The sequence below is a fragment of the Pleurodeles waltl genome, chromosome 3_1, assembly GCF_031143425.1.
Source record: "Pleurodeles waltl isolate 20211129_DDA chromosome 3_1, aPleWal1.hap1.20221129, whole genome shotgun sequence".
Lineage (NCBI taxonomy): Eukaryota > Metazoa > Chordata > Amphibia > Caudata > Salamandridae > Pleurodeles > Pleurodeles waltl.
In genome coordinates, this window is record NC_090440.1 from 1,039,137,437 (window position 1) to 1,039,157,328 (window position 19,892).

Below are 19,892 nucleotides of genomic sequence, written 5' to 3' on the forward strand. Positions count from 1 at the left end.
CAAAGGTTTAGTCTATTAAATCAAATAAAATAATTTTTGTTACAGCAGACATGCTGAAGTCACATATTTGAAGGTCCTCTAATTTGTGATAATGAAGAAAAAGGCAGCTCAGTGAAATACAAAAAAGCCCAGCAGCACATAATTTGGGACCAGTTTATTGATGAAGAGAATTACTGTTAGGTAGATTATTAAAGGCACTAGCCCTGCAGGTCTGGTAACATTTTTTTGCTTTTTCGAGGGCTGACAGTGCAAGGGTGTGTGTGTTAAACATCTAGCATAGGTTAGAAGGGTAGCCCTCCAGTACAAACTACTATGCTTAGACAAAATGTAAAACGTTTACCATTTTCGATGTTTGCTGTGCAGTGCAGCACACGTTACTATTTACTATGTTTAGCAGACAGGGCTTAGAGTGAAAACCTCTGAGAGGTTACTCAGGAAATGACTATGTTCCATCCACGGAATACCCCCCGACATAAATTAATTCAAAGCAGCGCAAAATGCTGCTGCTCTGCATTACCTTCAGCCAATTTTCTGACAAGTACTTTAGAAATAAGCATTTTTCACTTGTTTGTGTCCCCTTAGTGATGTAAATCCAGCACACAATGTTAGTAAATATGCCCCCTAGAGTGCTAACATTTTATAATCAAGAGAAAAGATAAGCATTCCTGAATGCCATCCATGGCATAGAATATGTGTTATTAAACATAAACCCGTTCCCACGGACTAGCTGAAGTAAATGCCATTTGGGTGTCAATGCTGATAACCAGTTGGTTAATAATTTGCGGGAAAGTGTGGGGTTTTAGCCATTCATGGCAGAACACATTTTTAATAGGTCAAAATAGTTATTGAGCGAGAACGTTCAGCACCTCTTTTCCATGTCTGTTTCTTCAGAGGATCCATTTTGTTTATCACTTAATATCTCCTTAATTTTAAAATGGTAACATTTCTGGTAGACAAAGAAGGATTTTGTTATCATCTTTGTGTACATGTATGGGAGATCTTTTAGACGTGCAGAAAAGTATTTACAGACAGAGCTCATATGTAAAAATAATAGATTTGTGCTTCTCTCAGTCATAAGACCCTCCAAATTATTTGATGTTTAGACTTTTTTTTACTTATTGTCACTTCCTTTCATCAGTAGTAGCTTCTCACTGCATACATTTGCACACGCTCCAAAATCACTGTTACTGTGAATTAAATGTAAGGCAATCTTAAAACATATTTAAAAATGTATATTTATTGCCTATAAAATATTAATTGGTTTAGTTAATAAAAAAGTACTGTGAGAAATTGAATTATTATTCGTGGTGGGTGACTACCCACCTCAAGGAACAATCGCAACCCTGGTCAATGTGAATCCTCAACATGACTAAATTAACCTGAGTTCAAGACCCTGGTAGATATGTCACAGAGCAGACAGGCTTCACTTAGGGCAATGTGTAAAGTAATTATGCAGTACCAAAACAGTTAAAAAATCTAAATGCAAAGCAATACAATTTACTAAACATTGAATAAACAAAATGACACCAAAATGACAAAAAACTAAAAAGGTGAACCGTCAAGTGCATTTTTAATGGTTTAAGTGAAAATCACACCATAAAGCATAAAACAGCAATGATAGACTATGATCACAGTAGGCAGGGACCTTGGTGCAATTTAAGGCTGACTAAGATAGAACATTGGTCGAATACTCCAATCAGGTTTATTCTGGTCAACATTTTACCCTCTGATTTAGGACCTGATTTATATCTTGGCTGTGGCCTGCCTGATTTAAATACAGATTACTCTGTCTCTGGCATTATTAAACCCCTCTGATGGTCCTATGGTGTAAGGCCCGTCAGAGGTTGACCTCTAATTTTGTCCACCTAATTTAGATGGGTGGAATTAGAGGTCAGTTTTCACTGCCTGTCACCACCATGATAAACCCTGACAATAAGGGCAGGGAAACTACAAAATGATCCCCTAGCATTGGTAGAGGACTCCCTTGGCAAGGAAAACATTGTCTTTTTTATTTTCAAACACAAAATCTAGCTTCAGAATTTTCTTTTTGAAAATAAAAAAGAAAACAATGTGCTGTATGGCTCTGTCATGCTTGATAGAGCCATGTGTCAAAAAGAAAAAAGCATTGAAAGGAGCCATCATGATGGCGAATGCTGGTAATGCTTTAAGAAATGTCATAATTTGGCAGGTGGAGGTTGAGTCACGGTGACAGAGTGAGTTACTCTGTCACCCTGACTACCAAACCTACATCTGCCAAATCATAAATCAGCCCCTTAGTTGTTTAAGTCCCAATCCACTGAGGGAGTACACTTCTAAAGCCCCACAGAACATCAGTTGAGACACTTAGAGTCTCACAGGGTGCCAATTGCCACGGATTGGTTGAATTTCTCTGGGAAAAGCCCTCTTGTAGCTTGTTGGATCCTTGGGCCTTTAACTGGAGGCCAACCTTATGAGCCTTTGAGTCTACTTCTTTGTCCTGTACAAAGGGAGTGTGTCCAGTCCTTCAGTGCTCCTCTCAAGTTACCCAAAGAAGGTCCATTCTTCTTCCGATATTCTGCAGGACTAATAAGTGTTTCGGCGTGGGTACCTGGAGTTGGCAGATTCATGCCAGACACTAACTGGTGGGTAGGAATGTCTCCTGGGCAAGTCGTAACCAATGGGATAAACATTCTTGGGGCCAACCCTACCCACCTTGGGCATTTTCAAGATGTTGAAAGTCTTCAGACATACTAACTTTGAGCTCTGAGGGCTGGGGGTATGTGTGAGTTGTGTACTATTGTAATCCTAGTGAACTCCCACATCTAACAATAAAATCCATTTTAAAGCAGGCTGTGTACCCACAACAAAACCAAAAGACAGACATCTGGTAGGACAAAAGTAGAGACCTTCATTAACCAGGCAGTGTATCCATAAGAATTGTCTTGGCATCCTGTTCTCTCCCCTTTAAACTGTGCCCCAAGGGCAATATGTAATCCCAGAGACAGAAGTCTAGTAGGTCAAAAGCAATATGACAGTGAATCCACAGGAATTGTCTTGGCATCCTGTCCTGTATGACACAGTAATGTAATTAAGGATGCTGACAGCCACTCCCTCCATATTCTATTGTGCTCAGAGGCATTGTCTCTTCCCATTGACACCAGACTATTGTTTTACCCCAGGAGCCATTTCACACCTATTCACACATATTGAAGACTAACTACTGGCCGGGAGAAGTAGGAGAGCCAATGTTAATTAGATTTCAGATAATTAATACAGGGACAGGGGAACTTTCTACAAGTTGACTTTACTTAATATATATTAAAATCCAACTTCACCATTCAATTGAATTTTAATAACTATTAAAAATAATTGTTTCATTATTTTCCTAGCTGGCCAAATGCATGAGATATAGTATTAGCATTTTAATCTATACTCTGGTTTTCTACATAGGATAGATAGTTGGGCATGCCACAGTGAACAGATTTTGGGTGCTAGCCTCTTTAAGAACTTGTCGACATTACATTTTTATGTATCCTTCTTTTTATTACCATGCACCCTGCTTTTTGGGCTACAAGGCCTACATAGGGATGACTGACGAATATTTAAAAGTGAGGTTTTAACCTATCAAACGGGTTTATTTTGATAGACCAAATTGTAGTTTTTACAATGTTGCAGTAAGGCTTTCATAGTAAGCCTGACTTCATATATTTTCACTGCCTCTGTAGTGAATGGCACAAGCGGTGCTGTAGTCCACTAGTGGCATTCAACTTCCATGCTCTGGATACACCTTGTACCATATACTAGGGTTTCTAAGCAAGTTAAGTATATCACCTGGGAGTATGCCAATTCAACCATGTTCCAAAGAGGAGAGCACATGCATCTTGCTCTTGATTAGCAGGAGTAAGGTGCACAGAGTTCTAAAGCCAGCAAAAACACATGGTCCAGCAAAAAGTGAAAGATCCAGGGGGGCTATGCAGAAAAGGCAGATTTCCTACAACTATATCCCTAATTAATTAATAAAAACATTTTGTGAAAAAAGTAACATTGTAAAGCAGACAGAAAATTAAGCTATTATTTTAAAACACAATTAAAACTGACATGGAGTACATAATTTTCACAGACTTGCACACTTCAAATATATAATACTAACAAATGGAAATTGAATTTTGATTTATTTCCGGAACCCGTAGCAGCAGAGGTAAGAGACGTTTCCACAAATTCTATGTTCTTCACAGGAAAGTGAATGATTCTAAAGCTGCTTTCTCCAGCAGCACGTCTTTAAGTGTGGGCACATTCTATCAGCTAGGTAAACAATCACATTTGTATTAGAACAGTGTGATGTTAACAGCCAGCTATAATAGAAAGAAGGCACAGTGATAGGTGGGTTGATATTGTAATGAGGCTTGTCTCATACAGTTGTCATGAGTCTCCTGGCTAGATCTTGACCAGCTAGGGGGCAATCAAACTGCAGCATTTTGGTTGTGTGCAGCTGTCTCATTTGCAGAAACTAATAATGGATACCAAGATGTACAAATGACAGCAAATAAAGAGCTTCAGTGTTCATGAGCTTTATTTGCCTTATATGTGTTAGATTTAGTAAAAGTAAATTAAATAAATCTTAATGAATATCTTCAATTCTTTAGATCAGTATTTTTCTTTATATGCTTTTAAAATACAATGTTGTTATTTTCAACTTTCACACATTCTGGCGTTCCTGGACCATAAATCTTTATACAAATCTTGTCTTTATTACAGAAGGATGTCTTGGAATGTGGGATAATGTAAGCTGCTGGCCATCTGCTTCAATTGGGAAAACAGTCTTTTTGAATTGCCCAAAATTTCTGCAAATTATTACCGGAACAAAAGGTACAATATTTCGAAATGGAGCTTTATTTATACCATGTAAACCTAAAACATTCTATTTTGGACAAAAATGGAAGTAGGATACCATCTCTTAAGGAAATATAACCACAGATCTTCCAAATTGTTTTATTATTTTACCTGTACAGAGTTATACAATACAAGGTAGAGCACCATCTGCATGCAGAACCTGAAAAGAAGCCAACATACAATTTTCTCTTTTTTTCTTTTATAAAGTAATATGTCAACTTAAACACTTAGAAAACCCATAGAAACATAACAATTAACCCTATCCCTCCCTCCCAACCCAACCACTGACAACCTCTAATATCAGTATATTCAATTTAACTGCAGTGTAGCATAGTGCTAGTGGTTAGAGGGAGTCAGTAGGGGAGTGACTGTAGAATCACATAAGCTTTGCATTCCATGCTTGCCCCAAAGCTTGCTCAATGAAGTATTTGCTGAGACAGGCTCATTCCTCTATGTGTAACAGGGTGTTCTCTGATTGAAAGCAGGAGAGCAAATCATTGGTCCAGGCTGCAATAGTCGAATGAATTGAACTCTTCTCCTGCATTGAGACAATGCGCTTTGCTAGAAGAAGAGGAAAGTCAAGGAACTTAGTAGAGTGTTTTTCGATTTTAGGGTGGGGTAATAAGTCAAACAGTACCACGTCGGGCAGGTTGTTAGCGTGCAGCCTGTCATGGTCGACAGAAATTCAAGAATTGCCAAGCAGTATGGGAGGGCAGGACCAAAACATGTGAAGCAAGTCAGCTTCCAAGACTGTAGAGCTGGGGCACATAGCAGTGGCTCCCGGATATATTTTGTTAAGTTGGGCTGGCATAAGGTTCAGGATATCAAATTGAATATATTTAAACAGGCAACATTGCTATCCAGTGAGGGGATATTCTAGAACTTTAGCCCAGTCGGTATCATGCAGCGGCTTCCCAAGTCTGTCTCTCACATGACCCACAGAGAAGCCCTGGATTGGTCCCCTTGTTGCAGAACCACTCAATACAAGCACTTTTTAATTCAGTGTCAGTCCCTGATGTGTGAAGCCTCTGGTATATCTTGTGTGGGGCAGGTCCAAGGTGAAGGATGCGTAATAGGGTGTTCAGTGATTGTTGAATGTGTTCATAGGTGAGGAATTGCACCGGAGGAATGCTGTAGCCTGCTACAAGCACCTGAATGTTAAGCAACTGTGGCCGACACAATTTAAAAGCAGTGGGGCAGGTGGAGGGGGTGTAGGGGAATAGGGGGGTTGGGGGATATGGGGGTTTTAATAATAATAAAAAATAAAAATGTACCTGGTGCAGCTGGCCGCATCGCGCTCCTCTGCTTCCTGGTCACAGAAGTCCATGGGACAGCTTCAGAGACTCACTGTGCCCTCCCTGTGCTGCTCTCATGGTATTACCAAGCATGAGACCAGCTGGGGGATTGGCCTGAGTGGGCTGGTTTACCGCTCGCTGAGGCACAAGTAGTCTGTGCTGTTTCTCCAACCTAGCTGTCAAATACAGCTAGTTTGGAGAAACCTAAGTGTGCATGTCTAAGACGGCGAGCCAAAGAGATATGCACACTTAAGTACACACAGCTCCTCCTCCTCCCTCCCAGGGCCAGTCACGCCCCTCCCTGCACATGCTGGCTCAGGCAGCAGCTAAAAAATAAAAATATAATTTTATTTTTCAGCTGCTGGCTCTGATCCAGTGTGGTGACACTCTGCCATTGCATAGGAGTCACAGCTGTAAGCAACTTGTTGTTCTCAAACAGATTCCTCAGTTATAACAGTTTTGCAGTCTTCCACTGGTGGAGCTATCCCAAATGCAACCACCCTGTGCCAGTGGGGCAGAGGAAGCATAGGGTGTCACTGTCTTTTGTAACCTTACATCTTTTTGCAGTGAGTTCATACCCCTGATGTTCCATGCGATTAAGGGCCAGATGTATCAAACAATTTTGCATTCGCAAACGGTGCGAATCGCAAAATTCAGCCGTTTGCGAATGCAAAAATTCCTTTCAAGATGTATAACAGGCATTCGCAATGCAATTTAAGGAAATCACTAAAATAGCGATTCCCTGAAATTGCTACTCCATCTAGAGGATCGCAAGTTGCGATTCTCTAAATAGGAAATCGCAAATAGGGAATTGCTATTTGCGATTTCCAAAGCACATGTATCAAGCATTTCCTAAATGCGAATTGGGCATTTAGGAAATGCAATTGCCACAAACTCAAGTTGGTGGTAAGCATGTGCAATTTTTAAAAATGCATTATAAATGCATTTTTAAAAATGACATGTAGCACACACATGTCCGCAAATATTTTTTTGGGGTGCATCAAACGGGGCCTTAGGCCCTCAGCACCCTGGGATTTGCATCACCTAATTTGCGAATTCCTAACAGGAATTCGCAAATTAGGTAATGCAAAACCATTTGTACCGTCGTACGTATGTAGGCCCATTCGTACCTATGGGCCTACAAGCCCACAGGGATGAATGGAGTCCCATTCCCTAATTGCGATTTAGTAATAGCGATGGCAAATTTTAAGAAATCGCTATTACCGACTCGCAATTTTCATACATCCCACTATGCATTTCTTAAATAGCAATTTCTTAAAATTTGCTATTTAAGAAATGCAAACCGGGAGCTTGATACATCTGGCCCTTATTTCTTGCACACTGTCTTACATTTGGAAGGTACACAATTCAGAGAAATACAATTGCTAATAACTTGTGTTCTACTATTCTGTGTTCCACTAAGTCACCTGATAAAAAATAGTACCTCACTTGTGCAGGTAGGCCTAGTGCCCATGACAGGAAAAGACCCAAAACGCAACATGGACACATCACATCTTTCCCCTGAAAACTGACCTTTTTTTTGCATTGTGCTTAGCTGTGTATTTTGGACCCTTGTTCAGACGGCACCTTGGGAATCCTAGCAACTTTGTACATTTCTAAAAACTAGACATCTAGGGGAATCCAGGATGGGGTGACTTGCATGGCTCTCATCAGGTTATACTACCAAGAATCACTTGCAAACCTTAAACTTTGACTAAAACATTTTTCTCATATTTCTGAGATGGGAAGTTGTGGAATCTGTTGGAAGCCACAAACTTACTTCTGCCAAGCATTCCCCTAAGTCTTCTGATAAAAATGGTACCTCACTTATGTGCTTAGGCCTAGTACCCGCAACAGGAAACAGCCCAAAACGCAACATGGATAATCACATTTTTCCACTCCAAACTGACCCTTTTTTTGCAAAGTGGGTATCTGTGTTTTTTTGGCCCTAGCTCAGCCGGCACTTAGGGAAACTAGCAAAGCTTTACATTTATGAAAACTAGACACCTAGGGGAATCCAGGATGGGGAGGTGACTTGCATGGATCACATGACGTTTTCTTTACCCAAAGTGTCCTACAAACCTGACACTTTGCCTTAAATAATGCATTTTCTTACATTTCTGTGTTGGAAACATCCGGAATCCATAGGAATCCACAAAATTCCTCCCATCAAGCATTGCCCTGCTTGTGCCAATAAAAATCCTGCGCCACTTGTGTGGTTGAGGCTAGTGCCCGTGACAGGAATGGATCAAACGAGGGACAATTGAAACCCTGGTGTGGGGACTCCCATTGGAATGTATGTCGGAACAACGCCTGCCGGAACAACGAATGCCTGAACAACGAGGTCGGAACAACAACCTCGTTGTTACCACTAATGCCTTTACCACGAATGCCTTAACAACGATTTTTCATTGTAAAGGCATTCCTGGTAAAGGCATTAGTGATAGGCATCCATTGTTCCTGCATGCGTCCTCCCTGGCCCCCCACCCCCGGCCCTAAACCTAAAACCCCGACCCCCCCATCCCTGATCCCGCCCCTAAAACAGAAAATACCCGACCCGCCACCCCGCCCCTAAAACAGAAAATACCCTGCCCCCGACCCCCTACCCCTGGCCTTAAACCTAAAACCCTGACCCCCCACTCCGCCCCTAAAACAGAAAATACCCTGACCCCCCATCCCCGGCCTTAAACCTAAAACCCTGACCCCCCATCCCCGCCCCCTGCCCCCAAAACAGAAAATACCCGACCCCCCCACCCCTGGCCCTAAACCTAAAATCCCAACCCCCCACCCCGCCCCTAAAACAGAAAATACCCTGACCCCCCACCCCCGGCCCTAAACCTAAAACCCACCCCCCCACCCCAGCCCTCGCCCCTCGACCCTAAAACAGAAAATACCCCGACCCCACACCACCGCCCCACTTACCTGAGTCGTCGCCTCGTCACATCGTTCTCCTCAGCTGACTCCCTTGTCTGTGCCTTAACCACGCATGTGCGTTGTTCAGCACATGCGTGGTTACGGCACAAAACAACAAAGTCGTGGTTAAGGAAAACGTTGTTCCGCTTTTGTTAACCAGGACTTCGTTGTTCCGGATTCGGCCTTAAGGGCGTTTCCCCTCCTATTGACCTTGGCTGGACAGTAAAAAACGTAGTGATATAATGTGCTGTAGTATACCCCTGTAACTTTATGGTATACCGCAGTACATGGCAATGGCAACCTACAGTTTTATTAGCTGGTGCCAGCCCTTAAAAAATAAAAAGGCATACCATGTTGTTTTCACCATAATTAGGGCCACGTTTATCATAGTACTATGTTACCCTTGCGTCACGCATGTGTCACAAAGCCAATTCAATACAAAATTTAGATTTACCAAGCAACGCAAGCCTACCTTGCGCTGCCCTGCGTTGCTCAGTAAATATGGGGTAATGCAAGTCAGTACAATTTGCTGCCTTGCGTTACTCTCCCCCAAAAAGGCATTCAGTGGTTGGAGCATGGGTGTTCCCATGCATCCACCCTTGGCTTCTGGGTCATTCCCAGATTTGCCAAGACTGATAATCCTGAGAATGACTCAAAATGCTACTCCATCCCAGGGGAGGGGCAGAGAGGAGATATGTTTATTTCTCCTTGTTGTTTCCTCTTTGTCATTATGCTGCATTCTGCAGGACATGCAGAAACAGGAAAAAGCCCCAGCACATCGTTTTTATGAAGGAAGGTGTCCCTTCCTGCACAAAACCAATCCTGTCTGCATCACTGATACCCTTGCACTATAGAGCAAGAGTGCACCGGTGCAGGCAGAAAGCAGGAATTTGTCATATATTGCTAAATATGGCATGTTCCTTCTCTCACTCTTTCAAGGACCACAGTGCAGCAAGTTGTCTTGCTGCACTGCGTGAAATACTGATAAAATTTAGCCCTTAGCGTTTGTTCTGGGTTTCAAGAGGAACTCTAAGTCACTAGAGTTTTTAAGATGTATAATAAAATTGTGGCACTTTACCAAAGTCAGTAGACTCAGGCAGAGGTGTTTTTTGTATTTTATATGATTTAAAAAAAGTTTACAGGGTACTGCTGTTTTACCACTAAACTATCTAGGTAGTATCGGGGTATCTATGACACTAGGTAGTTATAATTAGGACCATGTTTCCATAGAAAAAGCGTTTTTGACTTGCCTATATCTTTGACACCATTTGACGAATCTTCATGAAATGTTTTTTAAAAAGTGGCCCGGTGATTCTTGTTGCGCACACTGAGACATAGGGGCCTAAAAAAACGTTGTGTTTCCCATGCATAGGACCTGTCAAATTGTTTACAGACCGAGTCACTGGACGGAATTACACCAAATTTGGCAAAGAGCTAGCTGCTGGTACGCAGATTGTGCTTTTTGTTTTTTGGTGTAAATCTGTTTAGTAGTTTAGGAGATATTTCGGGCAAATTAATTTGTATATCTCTGGCACGGAATATTTCACAAACATTCACGAATAAGTGTGCAAAAAGAGGCTTTGCAATTGGCTGACCACAACTTGAATAGAAAGTTGAGACCACCATTATATTTCAGGGGACACAGTCCCTGGGGGTGAAAATTCTAATTGAAAGTGGCATAAGGGGTCTGGATGGAATTACTCTGACCCCAGGTGTGTGATATAGGTGTGTTTTAGGGGAAAATTATAGGTTTAATATAATTTTGTGTCACAGCCCGTGATAGACACAAAAAATCATGAATTTCAGCGAATTATTCACAAAATATTTGCGATTAGAGAAACATTTGAAGAAAAACCACAAACTAATTCATACACTAATGCTCAGGCCCCCACTCACACATCCTATCAGAGACTCATGCAGTCACTCAGACCCACTCAAAGACTCACACACCCACCTTCAGACCAACTCAGACACTCACGCACCCACTCACACATCCACTGACAGAGACAGACCCTATGGCCAACCTGTGCTGCGCACGGCCAAAGGCCATGCTTGGCACTGGTTGGGTTGTTATAAGGGCTTGGCTGCAAGGTCTTGCTGCAAGGTTAGGCCTTGACGGGGTTGGAATAACATAGTAATTAAAATTACTTTCTGATAAAAAACTTAGAAATTCACTGAAAAAAAAAAGGTTACAGGGTGCCCTAAGGTAACACTAACTTGCGCCTTCGCTATGCACAGCTAATTACTCCACATATTGGCCCATATTTATACTTTTTGACGCTAAACTGCGCTAACGCAGTTTAGCGTCAAAAAATTTAGCGCCGTCTAACGCCATTCTGAAGCGCCATGCGGGCGCCGTATTTATGGAATGGCGTTAGCCGGCGCTAGCAGACCGGCGCTGCCTGGTGTGCGTGGAAAAAAACCACGTAGACCAGGCAGCGCCGGCGTAGGGGGAAAATGGCGTTAGGGCGTCTTAAAATGGGGCATGTCAGGTTGAGGCAAAAAAATCGCCTCAACCCGATTTGCGCCATTTTTTTCGACGCCCAGACGCCATTTAAATGACTCCTGTCTTAGTAAAGACAGGAGTCATGCCCCCTTGACCAATGGCCATGCCCAGGGGACTTATGTCCCCTGGGCATGGTCATTGGGCATAGTGGCATGTAGGGGGGCACAAATAAGGCCCCCCTATGCCACCAAAAAAAATTAAAAAATATAAAAAATTATACTTACCTGAACTTACCTGAATGTCCCTGGGGTGGGTCCCTCCATCCTTGGGTGTCCTCCTGGGGTGGGCAGGGGTGTCCCTGGGGGCAGGGGAGGGCACCTGTGGGCTCATTTTGAGCCCACAGGCCCCTTAACGCCTACCCTGACCCAGGCGTTAAATAGTGGCGCAAATGCGGGGTTTTTTGACCCGCCAACTCCCGGGCGTGATTTTTGCCCGGGAGTATAAATACGACGCATTTGCGTCGCCGTCATTTTTTTAGACGGGAACGCCTTCCTTGCATCTCATTAACGCAAGGAAGGCGTTCACGCAAAAAAATGACGCTATTTGCCCATACTTTGGCGCTAGACGCGTCTAACGCCAAAGTATAAATATGGCGTTAGTTTTGCGCCGAATTTGCGTAGAAAAAAACGACGCTAATTCGGCGCAAACGGAGTATAAATACGGGCCATTATGTCATTGATGAGATCTTGTATGGCATCTTTGATATCACAGCAACGTTTGCAATAACATTATTGATAAGAAAACTGTGCATGACAAGCCACCTTAGGGCGCAAGTTATAGTTACTTGAAAGAACTCTAACTATAACTGCTGAATTTCTATGGTTTTGTATGAGTAAATTCAGAACCTAACTATAACGTCCATGTAACCTTTGTTTTTTTCAGTGAATATAAATACATGCATGTATATATGTATAGATGATAGATAGATAGATCGATAGATAGATGGATAGACTGCAGTCTACGCCACTGCACTGTAGGCCACTGCAGTGTACGCCACTGCACTCCATGTCACTGTACTGTACTTTACGTCCCTGCACTCTACACTAGTGCACTGTACACCACTGGATTCTACTCCATTGCACTGTATGTCACTGCACTCTACACCAGTGCACTCTTCACTTCTGCACTGTGTGCCACTGGACTCTCCATTATTTCACTTTATTCCACTGAATTGTATGAGAGTTCACTGTACGCCACTGCACTCTATGCCACTGTGCTGTACACCACTGCACTCTACAGCACTGCACTCTATGCCACTGAACCGTACAGCACTGCAATTTATGTCACTGCACTCTATGCCACTGCTCCGTACACCACTGAACTCTATACTACTGTACTCTATGCCATTGCACTGTACAGCACTGCAATCTATGCTTCTGCACTCTATGGCACTGCACTGTTTGCCACTGTACTGAATGCCACTGTACTCTATACCACTGGATTATCCACCACTGGAATCTGTACCACTCCACTCTTATCCACTGCACTCTGCACCACTGCCTTCTATGCCTCTGCACTCTATGCCACTGCGCTCCATGTCACTGCAGTCTACTATTGCACTCTATGTCACTGCACTCTACACCACTGTACTCTACACCATTGTACTCTTCTCTACACCACTGCACTTTACCCTACTGCAGTTTGCGCCACTCCACTGTGCACCACAGTAGCCTATAGCACTGTTCTCTATGATACTGCACTCTGCACCACTCATCTGCAAAACTCTGTTCTAAATCAGTGTACCCCACACCACTGCATTCCAAGCCATTGCCCTCTGTTCTAGGTCACTGCACTTTACGCCACTCTACTCTACTTTGCATCATTCTAGTGTGGACCACTGCACTCTATGACACTGCACTGTATGTCACTGTACTGTATGTCATGAGACCCCACTACATGCTGTGCCACTCTACGCCATTCTGCCCCACTCCACTTCACACATTGCCACTCTACTGTACACCACTTAACTCTATGCAACTCAAAGCAACTGTACTCCACTCCATACACCAGTACTCTGTCACCCTACTGTACGCCATTCCAAGGCACTGTACTCCACTCCATTCTGTGGCACTGTACTCCACTGTACTTTAATCCACTCTACGTCTCTGCACTGTGTGCTACTGCACTGTACTCTACACTACTGCACTGTATGCCTCTATACTGTAGGCCACTCCATTATACTCCACTCCACTCTACCCCACTTCACTCTACCCCACTCTACTCTACTGTACACCACTCTACACCACTGCACTGTATACCACTGGGCTCTACAACACTGACTCTACAGCACTGCACTGTACGCCAGTGCACTCTAAGCTACTGAGCTCTATGCCACTGCACTCTATGTCACCACTCTCTAGGCCACTGCACTGAATGCCACTGCATTCTACTCTGTATCTCTGCACTCTTTCCCACTCCACTCTTCGCCACTTTACTGTATGCCACTCTATTCTATGTCACTCTATTCTAGCCCACTTTACTCTACTCCTCCTCACTTCACTCTACCCTACTTGACTCTACCCCACTTCTCTCTATGCCACTCTAATCTATGCCACTCTATTCTATTCCATTTCACTCCTCCCCACTTCACTCTACTCTACTATGCACCACTCCCCTCTATGCCACTTCACTGTATCCCACTGGACTCTACGACACAGGACTTTACAGCACTGCACTGTACGCCAATGCACCCTACTCCACTCCCCTCTATGCCTCTGCACTCTACTCCACTGCTCTCTATGTCACTGCACTACACTCTGCACCACAATCTTCCACACTTCACTCTATGCCACTCTACTGTATGCAACTCTATTCTAGCCCAGTTTACTCTAGCTCATTTCACTCTACCTCACTTGACTCCACTCCACTTGACTCTACCCCACTACACTCTACGCCACTCTAATCTATCCCACTTCACATCACCTACCTTCACTCTATACCACTCTACTCTACGCCACTTTACTCTATACCTTTCTACTTCACCCCACTTCCCTCTACCCCACTTCACTTATCCCTCTTCACACCACCATTCTTCATTTTATCTCAATCTACTCCATGCCACTCTATTTCACCCCACTTCACTCTTCCCCACTTCACTTAACACCACTCTACTCATCACAACTGCATTCTACACCACTGTACTATACGCTATGCTACTGTATGCCATTGCACTCTATGCTACTGCAGTCTAGTCTTCCTCACTTCACTATACGCCACTGTACTCTACCCCACTTCTCTGCAACTCACTTCACTTTACCACACTTCACCCTACGCCACTCTACTCCACTCCACACCACTCTACTCAACACCACTCTACTCAACTCCTCTAAACAACACTTCTGTTTACACCACTCTGCCCTACACCACTCTACTGTACCCCACTTCACTTTACCCTCCAGGCAATCCCATTTCACTCTACACAACTCTACTGCACTTACTCTACTTCACTCCGCTCTAACCCAATTCACTCTGCCCCGCTCCACTGTACCCCACTTCACTACATGACACTCTCCTGTACACTACTCTACTCTGCACTACTTTAGTGTACCCCACTTAACTCTACCCCACTTCACTGTACACCACTGTAATTTACTTGTGCTTAACTCACCATCACTCTACTCTATGCCACTGCACTCTACGCCACTGTACTCTACTCTGCACCACTTTACTCCCCACCACTACACTCTATGCCACTGTACTCTATAGCACTCTATTCTACACCACTTCACTATGACCTACTTCACTCTATCCCCCTGAACTCTAGGCCACTCTACTGTATGCCACTTTATTTTACTCCCCTCTACCCTATCCCAGTGTACTCTAACCCACTTCACTCTACTGTACCCTGCCCAATTTTCTGTATACAGCTGCCCTTTACACTACTGTACTCTCCTCTGTACCACTCCACTCCATGCCACTGCACTATACACGACTGCACTCTACTCTACCCCACTTCCGTCTACCCCAATTAAGTCTATGACACTCACCTCTATGCCACTCTACTGTAACCCACTTCACTCAACCCCACTTCACTCTACCCCACTTCACTGTATGCCTTTGTACTCTACCCTATTCCATTCTAATCCACTTCACTCTACCTCTCTTCACTGTACACTACTGTACTCTACCCTACTCTGCTCTGCCCCACTTTACTTCATCCCACTTCACTTTACCACTCTTCCTTGTACACCAATCTACTGTGTGCCATACTACTCTTTGCCCCTCTACTCGACACCACTGCACTCTATGACAGTCTACTGTATGTCACTCTATTCTCCCCCTCTAAAAGCCACTGTACTCAACTTCACTCTACGTCACTCTACTTCACTCTACTCTACTGCACTCTCCGCTACCTACTCTTCAGAACTCTACTCTACCCCACTTCACTATCCCCCACTTCACTCTATGCCTCTATGCTACTCTATTGGTACCACTCTACTTTAGCACACTTCATTCTACCCTACTTCAATCAACCCCTCTTCACTCTGCGTTATTCTACTCTATGCCACTCTACCTTACACCTCCTACGCTATGCCACTCCAAACCACTGTACTCCACTCAACATCACTCTACTCTACTCTGCTCTTCTCCACTCTATGCTACTGCACACCACTATATGCCACTGCACTGTACGTCGCTTCACTGTGCAGCAGTCTACACTAGTCTGCACCACTTTACACTAGTGCACTGTATGTCACTCTACTGTGCACCACTGTACTGGATGCCACTTCCCTCTGCCCCTCTCTACTCTACACCACTCTCTTCTATGCCACTGCACTCTACACCATCAAACTCTACTCTACACCACTGCACTCAACTTTACTCTACTGTACTTTGCACCGCTGTACTCTAGCCCCCTGCAGTCAATTCTACTGTACTCCACTGCACTCTATGGGCCTCATTACAACCTTCGCGGAGGGGATTGCTCCGTCCCAAACATGACTATATTATATGGAATTTGTAAGACAGCAGACAGTATATCCGTCACTTTTGGGACGGAGTAATTCCCTCCGCCAAGGTCGTAATCAGGCCCTATGTCTCTTCACTCTATGGTATTCTAGTCTAGTCTGCACCATTCTATTCCACTGCACCCTATCCCAGGCACTAAATGCCACTCTACTCTACTCAATTCTACGCTACAGCATTCTACACCACTGTATTGTACTCTGCACCAATCTACTCTACACCCCTGCACTTAATGCCATTCTACTCTATGCCGCTCTACTGTACATCAATCCAAGCCTCTCTACTCCACCCACTGTATGCCACTCTACTCCACTCTATTCTAAACAGTATGCCACTTCACAACATTCTATGCCATGCCACTCCACTCTAAGCCACTCCATGAGAAATTATTGAGAAAGTACTGCAGTAATTTTCAAATATAAACAAAACAATTCTATATCACAGAATTAATTCCAAAATAAACAACATTACATGTTTGGAAAGCGATCTTTCCAAACAAAAAATAAATCATAGACTTTCAATGTAAAAACCCAAGGATAAACTTAATATAATTATTAACACTTAATTTACTATTTCTATACAAAAACAACTTAAACTACACAAGCCTTAGAAATTAAAAGGTTATAGTCATAGCTTAAACTTATAATTTCCTGCACAACCAAAACTTTCTATAACTCACGCACCTTCGTACAGAGGATTGTAAACTCACTAGGCAGACTGAATCAACTATAACTCATGCTTCACCATGCACTGCTTATACCTTTTTATATTACATCTCCTATAACATGTAAATCATCATACCATTCATAGCAACAATCAAACCATCTAAAATGACATCACTTATGCGAACACTGTGCAACATATATTCACTGAAAACTGAAAAAAACAAAGGTTGAAGTAACAGTATAGTTAGGGGAATTTCTCAGTGACGCGTTAACATTTTGAACTAAAAAAAACACAGAAATTCAGCAGTTAGAGTTAGTAGCACTAGCTATAACTTGAGCCACCGCCATGCACTGCTTGCAACCTCACAGATGACATCACTCATGACATGTTCCATGATATTATCTATTACATCAGTGATGACATCTTAAATGACACTTCCTGTTTGGCTCTTGCAACCCACTAGCGAGATTGTACGTCTAGAATAAACTTAATTACAGTGCTTTGCTGTCATTTTCACAAAAAATAGAACATTAGACATGTTCTTTTAAGGTAGAAAAGTGAACTATGTACTGTTCTATAGAAGATATAAAGGAAGCATTTTTTACTGTCTCCCAAGACGCCTGCAAAACACTCGCGAGAGGCCCTGGAGGGGAAGCACACCCTAAGAAAGGATTATGATAAGTTAATATGAATGTCTCTATTTAGAAGAAGAAAATTCCATCCTTTTTGCATTGTTTCTGTATCGGACTTTGGTGAGAGTACACATATTTGGCTTGCTCTTGTTTCCTGTTTGGCTTTGAATCTGCACCAACTCAGCCGCCTCAGCCACTTAAAGAATTCTATTTGTTTATATGAGGCCAGATACCAAGAAGATGTTAGCAAAGTATGTCACCTGTGAGCTTTGCAGCAAAGAGTTTAGACTGCAATGGAAAAATAACCAATGTATAATGAGTACCACAGGGAGGTGGAGACAAATGAGATCTATGCATCCACAAAGGCATGCATGGGCAGGGTTGGTTCATGCTGTGGACTTAGACAACTCTGCAGGGGCTTCAACATCATTTGCTACAAGAGATACTGTGCCTGCATAAGTTTTAAGTGCACAGGTGGACAATGACCCCGATTTTTTTTAATAAAGAGCTATTTTGCTTCTGGTGCAAGCAGATCATTTTTTCATCAGAGACAAGCAGGTCTGCCCAGGACAAGCTTGCTCTAGAGCACAAGTTCCCCCCAGGCAGAAGAATTTTTTTAATCCGTTTTTGTACGTTTTTTCTCCATGTTGTTTTTAAGGAGATGCTGTTGGTGTCTGTTTAGCATCTCAAGTTGTACGTTTTTGTTGTACCCTTTTAAAACAAATGTAAAAAAATGTTTTAAAATATTTGAAAAAACACAAAAATAATTTTGTAATTATTAAAAACTGTGAAAAAAACAGCTCTTTTAGAAGCTGCCATCTACTCTTATGATCTTTGGTGTTTGTACTATGTTTCCTTTTCCTTCCTTTCTTAAAAACTCTTGTGGAACTCTCACGAGAGCTGGAAAAAGGCCACTGTAATTGTCAGCTCTTGTGACCCTCTCACAAGAGTTTAAGAGAGTTTACAAGAGCCAAGGAGGCAATCCCTCACGTTCAGTCTGAGGGGCAGTGCTTCCTCGTTTGCTTTCACAAGATTGTACCAACCTTTCAAAATCAGCAAATAGAAAAGCTCAGCTGTTTATCAAGTAAATGTGCACCATACAAACAGCAGTTAATCACAACCTAACCTTCTTTTGTATTTTCCAAACATCTACCAATTACATTTATAATTTTTCCACCCTCCCATTTTATCTCTCATTTATCTCCCCATTGCTCCTGAAGCTTACTTATTCTGGTGAGCACTCCTCTTGTGACTGGGATCTCCATACAGCACCATGGTTCACCTTGGGAATTTGGGACACAGCTTCATCCACTGGCCTAGAGAACATTACATTAACTGTGGTATTGACAAGAACCTTGGATTTCCAAACTTGGATTGGCCACAGAGGTATGAAGTGGCATCAATTGTTACCAATAGTTGAGAGCATTTTGGATTGTGAGCACCCTAACCTGATGATGGCATACTGTGGTAGCAATGACCTAAGTACAGGTGTTGTCCATGAAATCTAAATGACGTAGACCTTTTCACAATTGATGTCTCTCTTTCCTCAAACTGCCTTTGTGTATTCTAATATGTCAAAGGCAAAAATGGCAATGGTCAAAAGGTTTTCCCCTATGATTGGGAAATCCCAGAAGCATGTCAATAAAGCAGCTTTTGCATTTCTTCTTGACCATTGAATGGGCTCTATATATAACAACAACATCTGGTTTGATATGCTAGGTGTTCATAGGCGAGATGGAGTGCACTTCACTGCAGAAGGGAACAGGATCTTCCTTAATAACATCGAGGAATGCATCCAGTTTTATGTGTAACTGAACATTAAAGAGTGCCGCACCCACTATCATGACTTTATATTAAAAGATTAAAAGAGGAGGCGTTAATGCTAATGTATTAGTGAAAAATTAACAATGTTCACAGTCCTTCCATTTTTGTTCAGCATGTTTTAAAAATTGGGTAAAACGACTATTCAAAATGATATCCGTTGGGTTAAAACAGGCAATAACAGCCCATCTGCAGGATGGAATGCCTTGTTGTTTGAAAAGCACT

The 19,892-nt window shown here is 42.7% G+C and overlaps 1 protein-coding gene across 1 annotated transcript in view; it reads left to right on the top strand.

Annotated features, from left to right (window-relative positions):
* Positions 1–19,892, top strand: part of SCTR (secretin receptor) — a 372,442-nt gene that overhangs the window by 254,885 nt on the left and 97,665 nt on the right. The window contains exon 3 of the mRNA XM_069224326.1: positions 4,735–4,845. Within this exon, the coding sequence (XP_069080427.1) occupies positions 4,735–4,845 (111 nt within the window). The remainder of the gene's footprint in view (positions 1–4,734; positions 4,846–19,892) is intronic.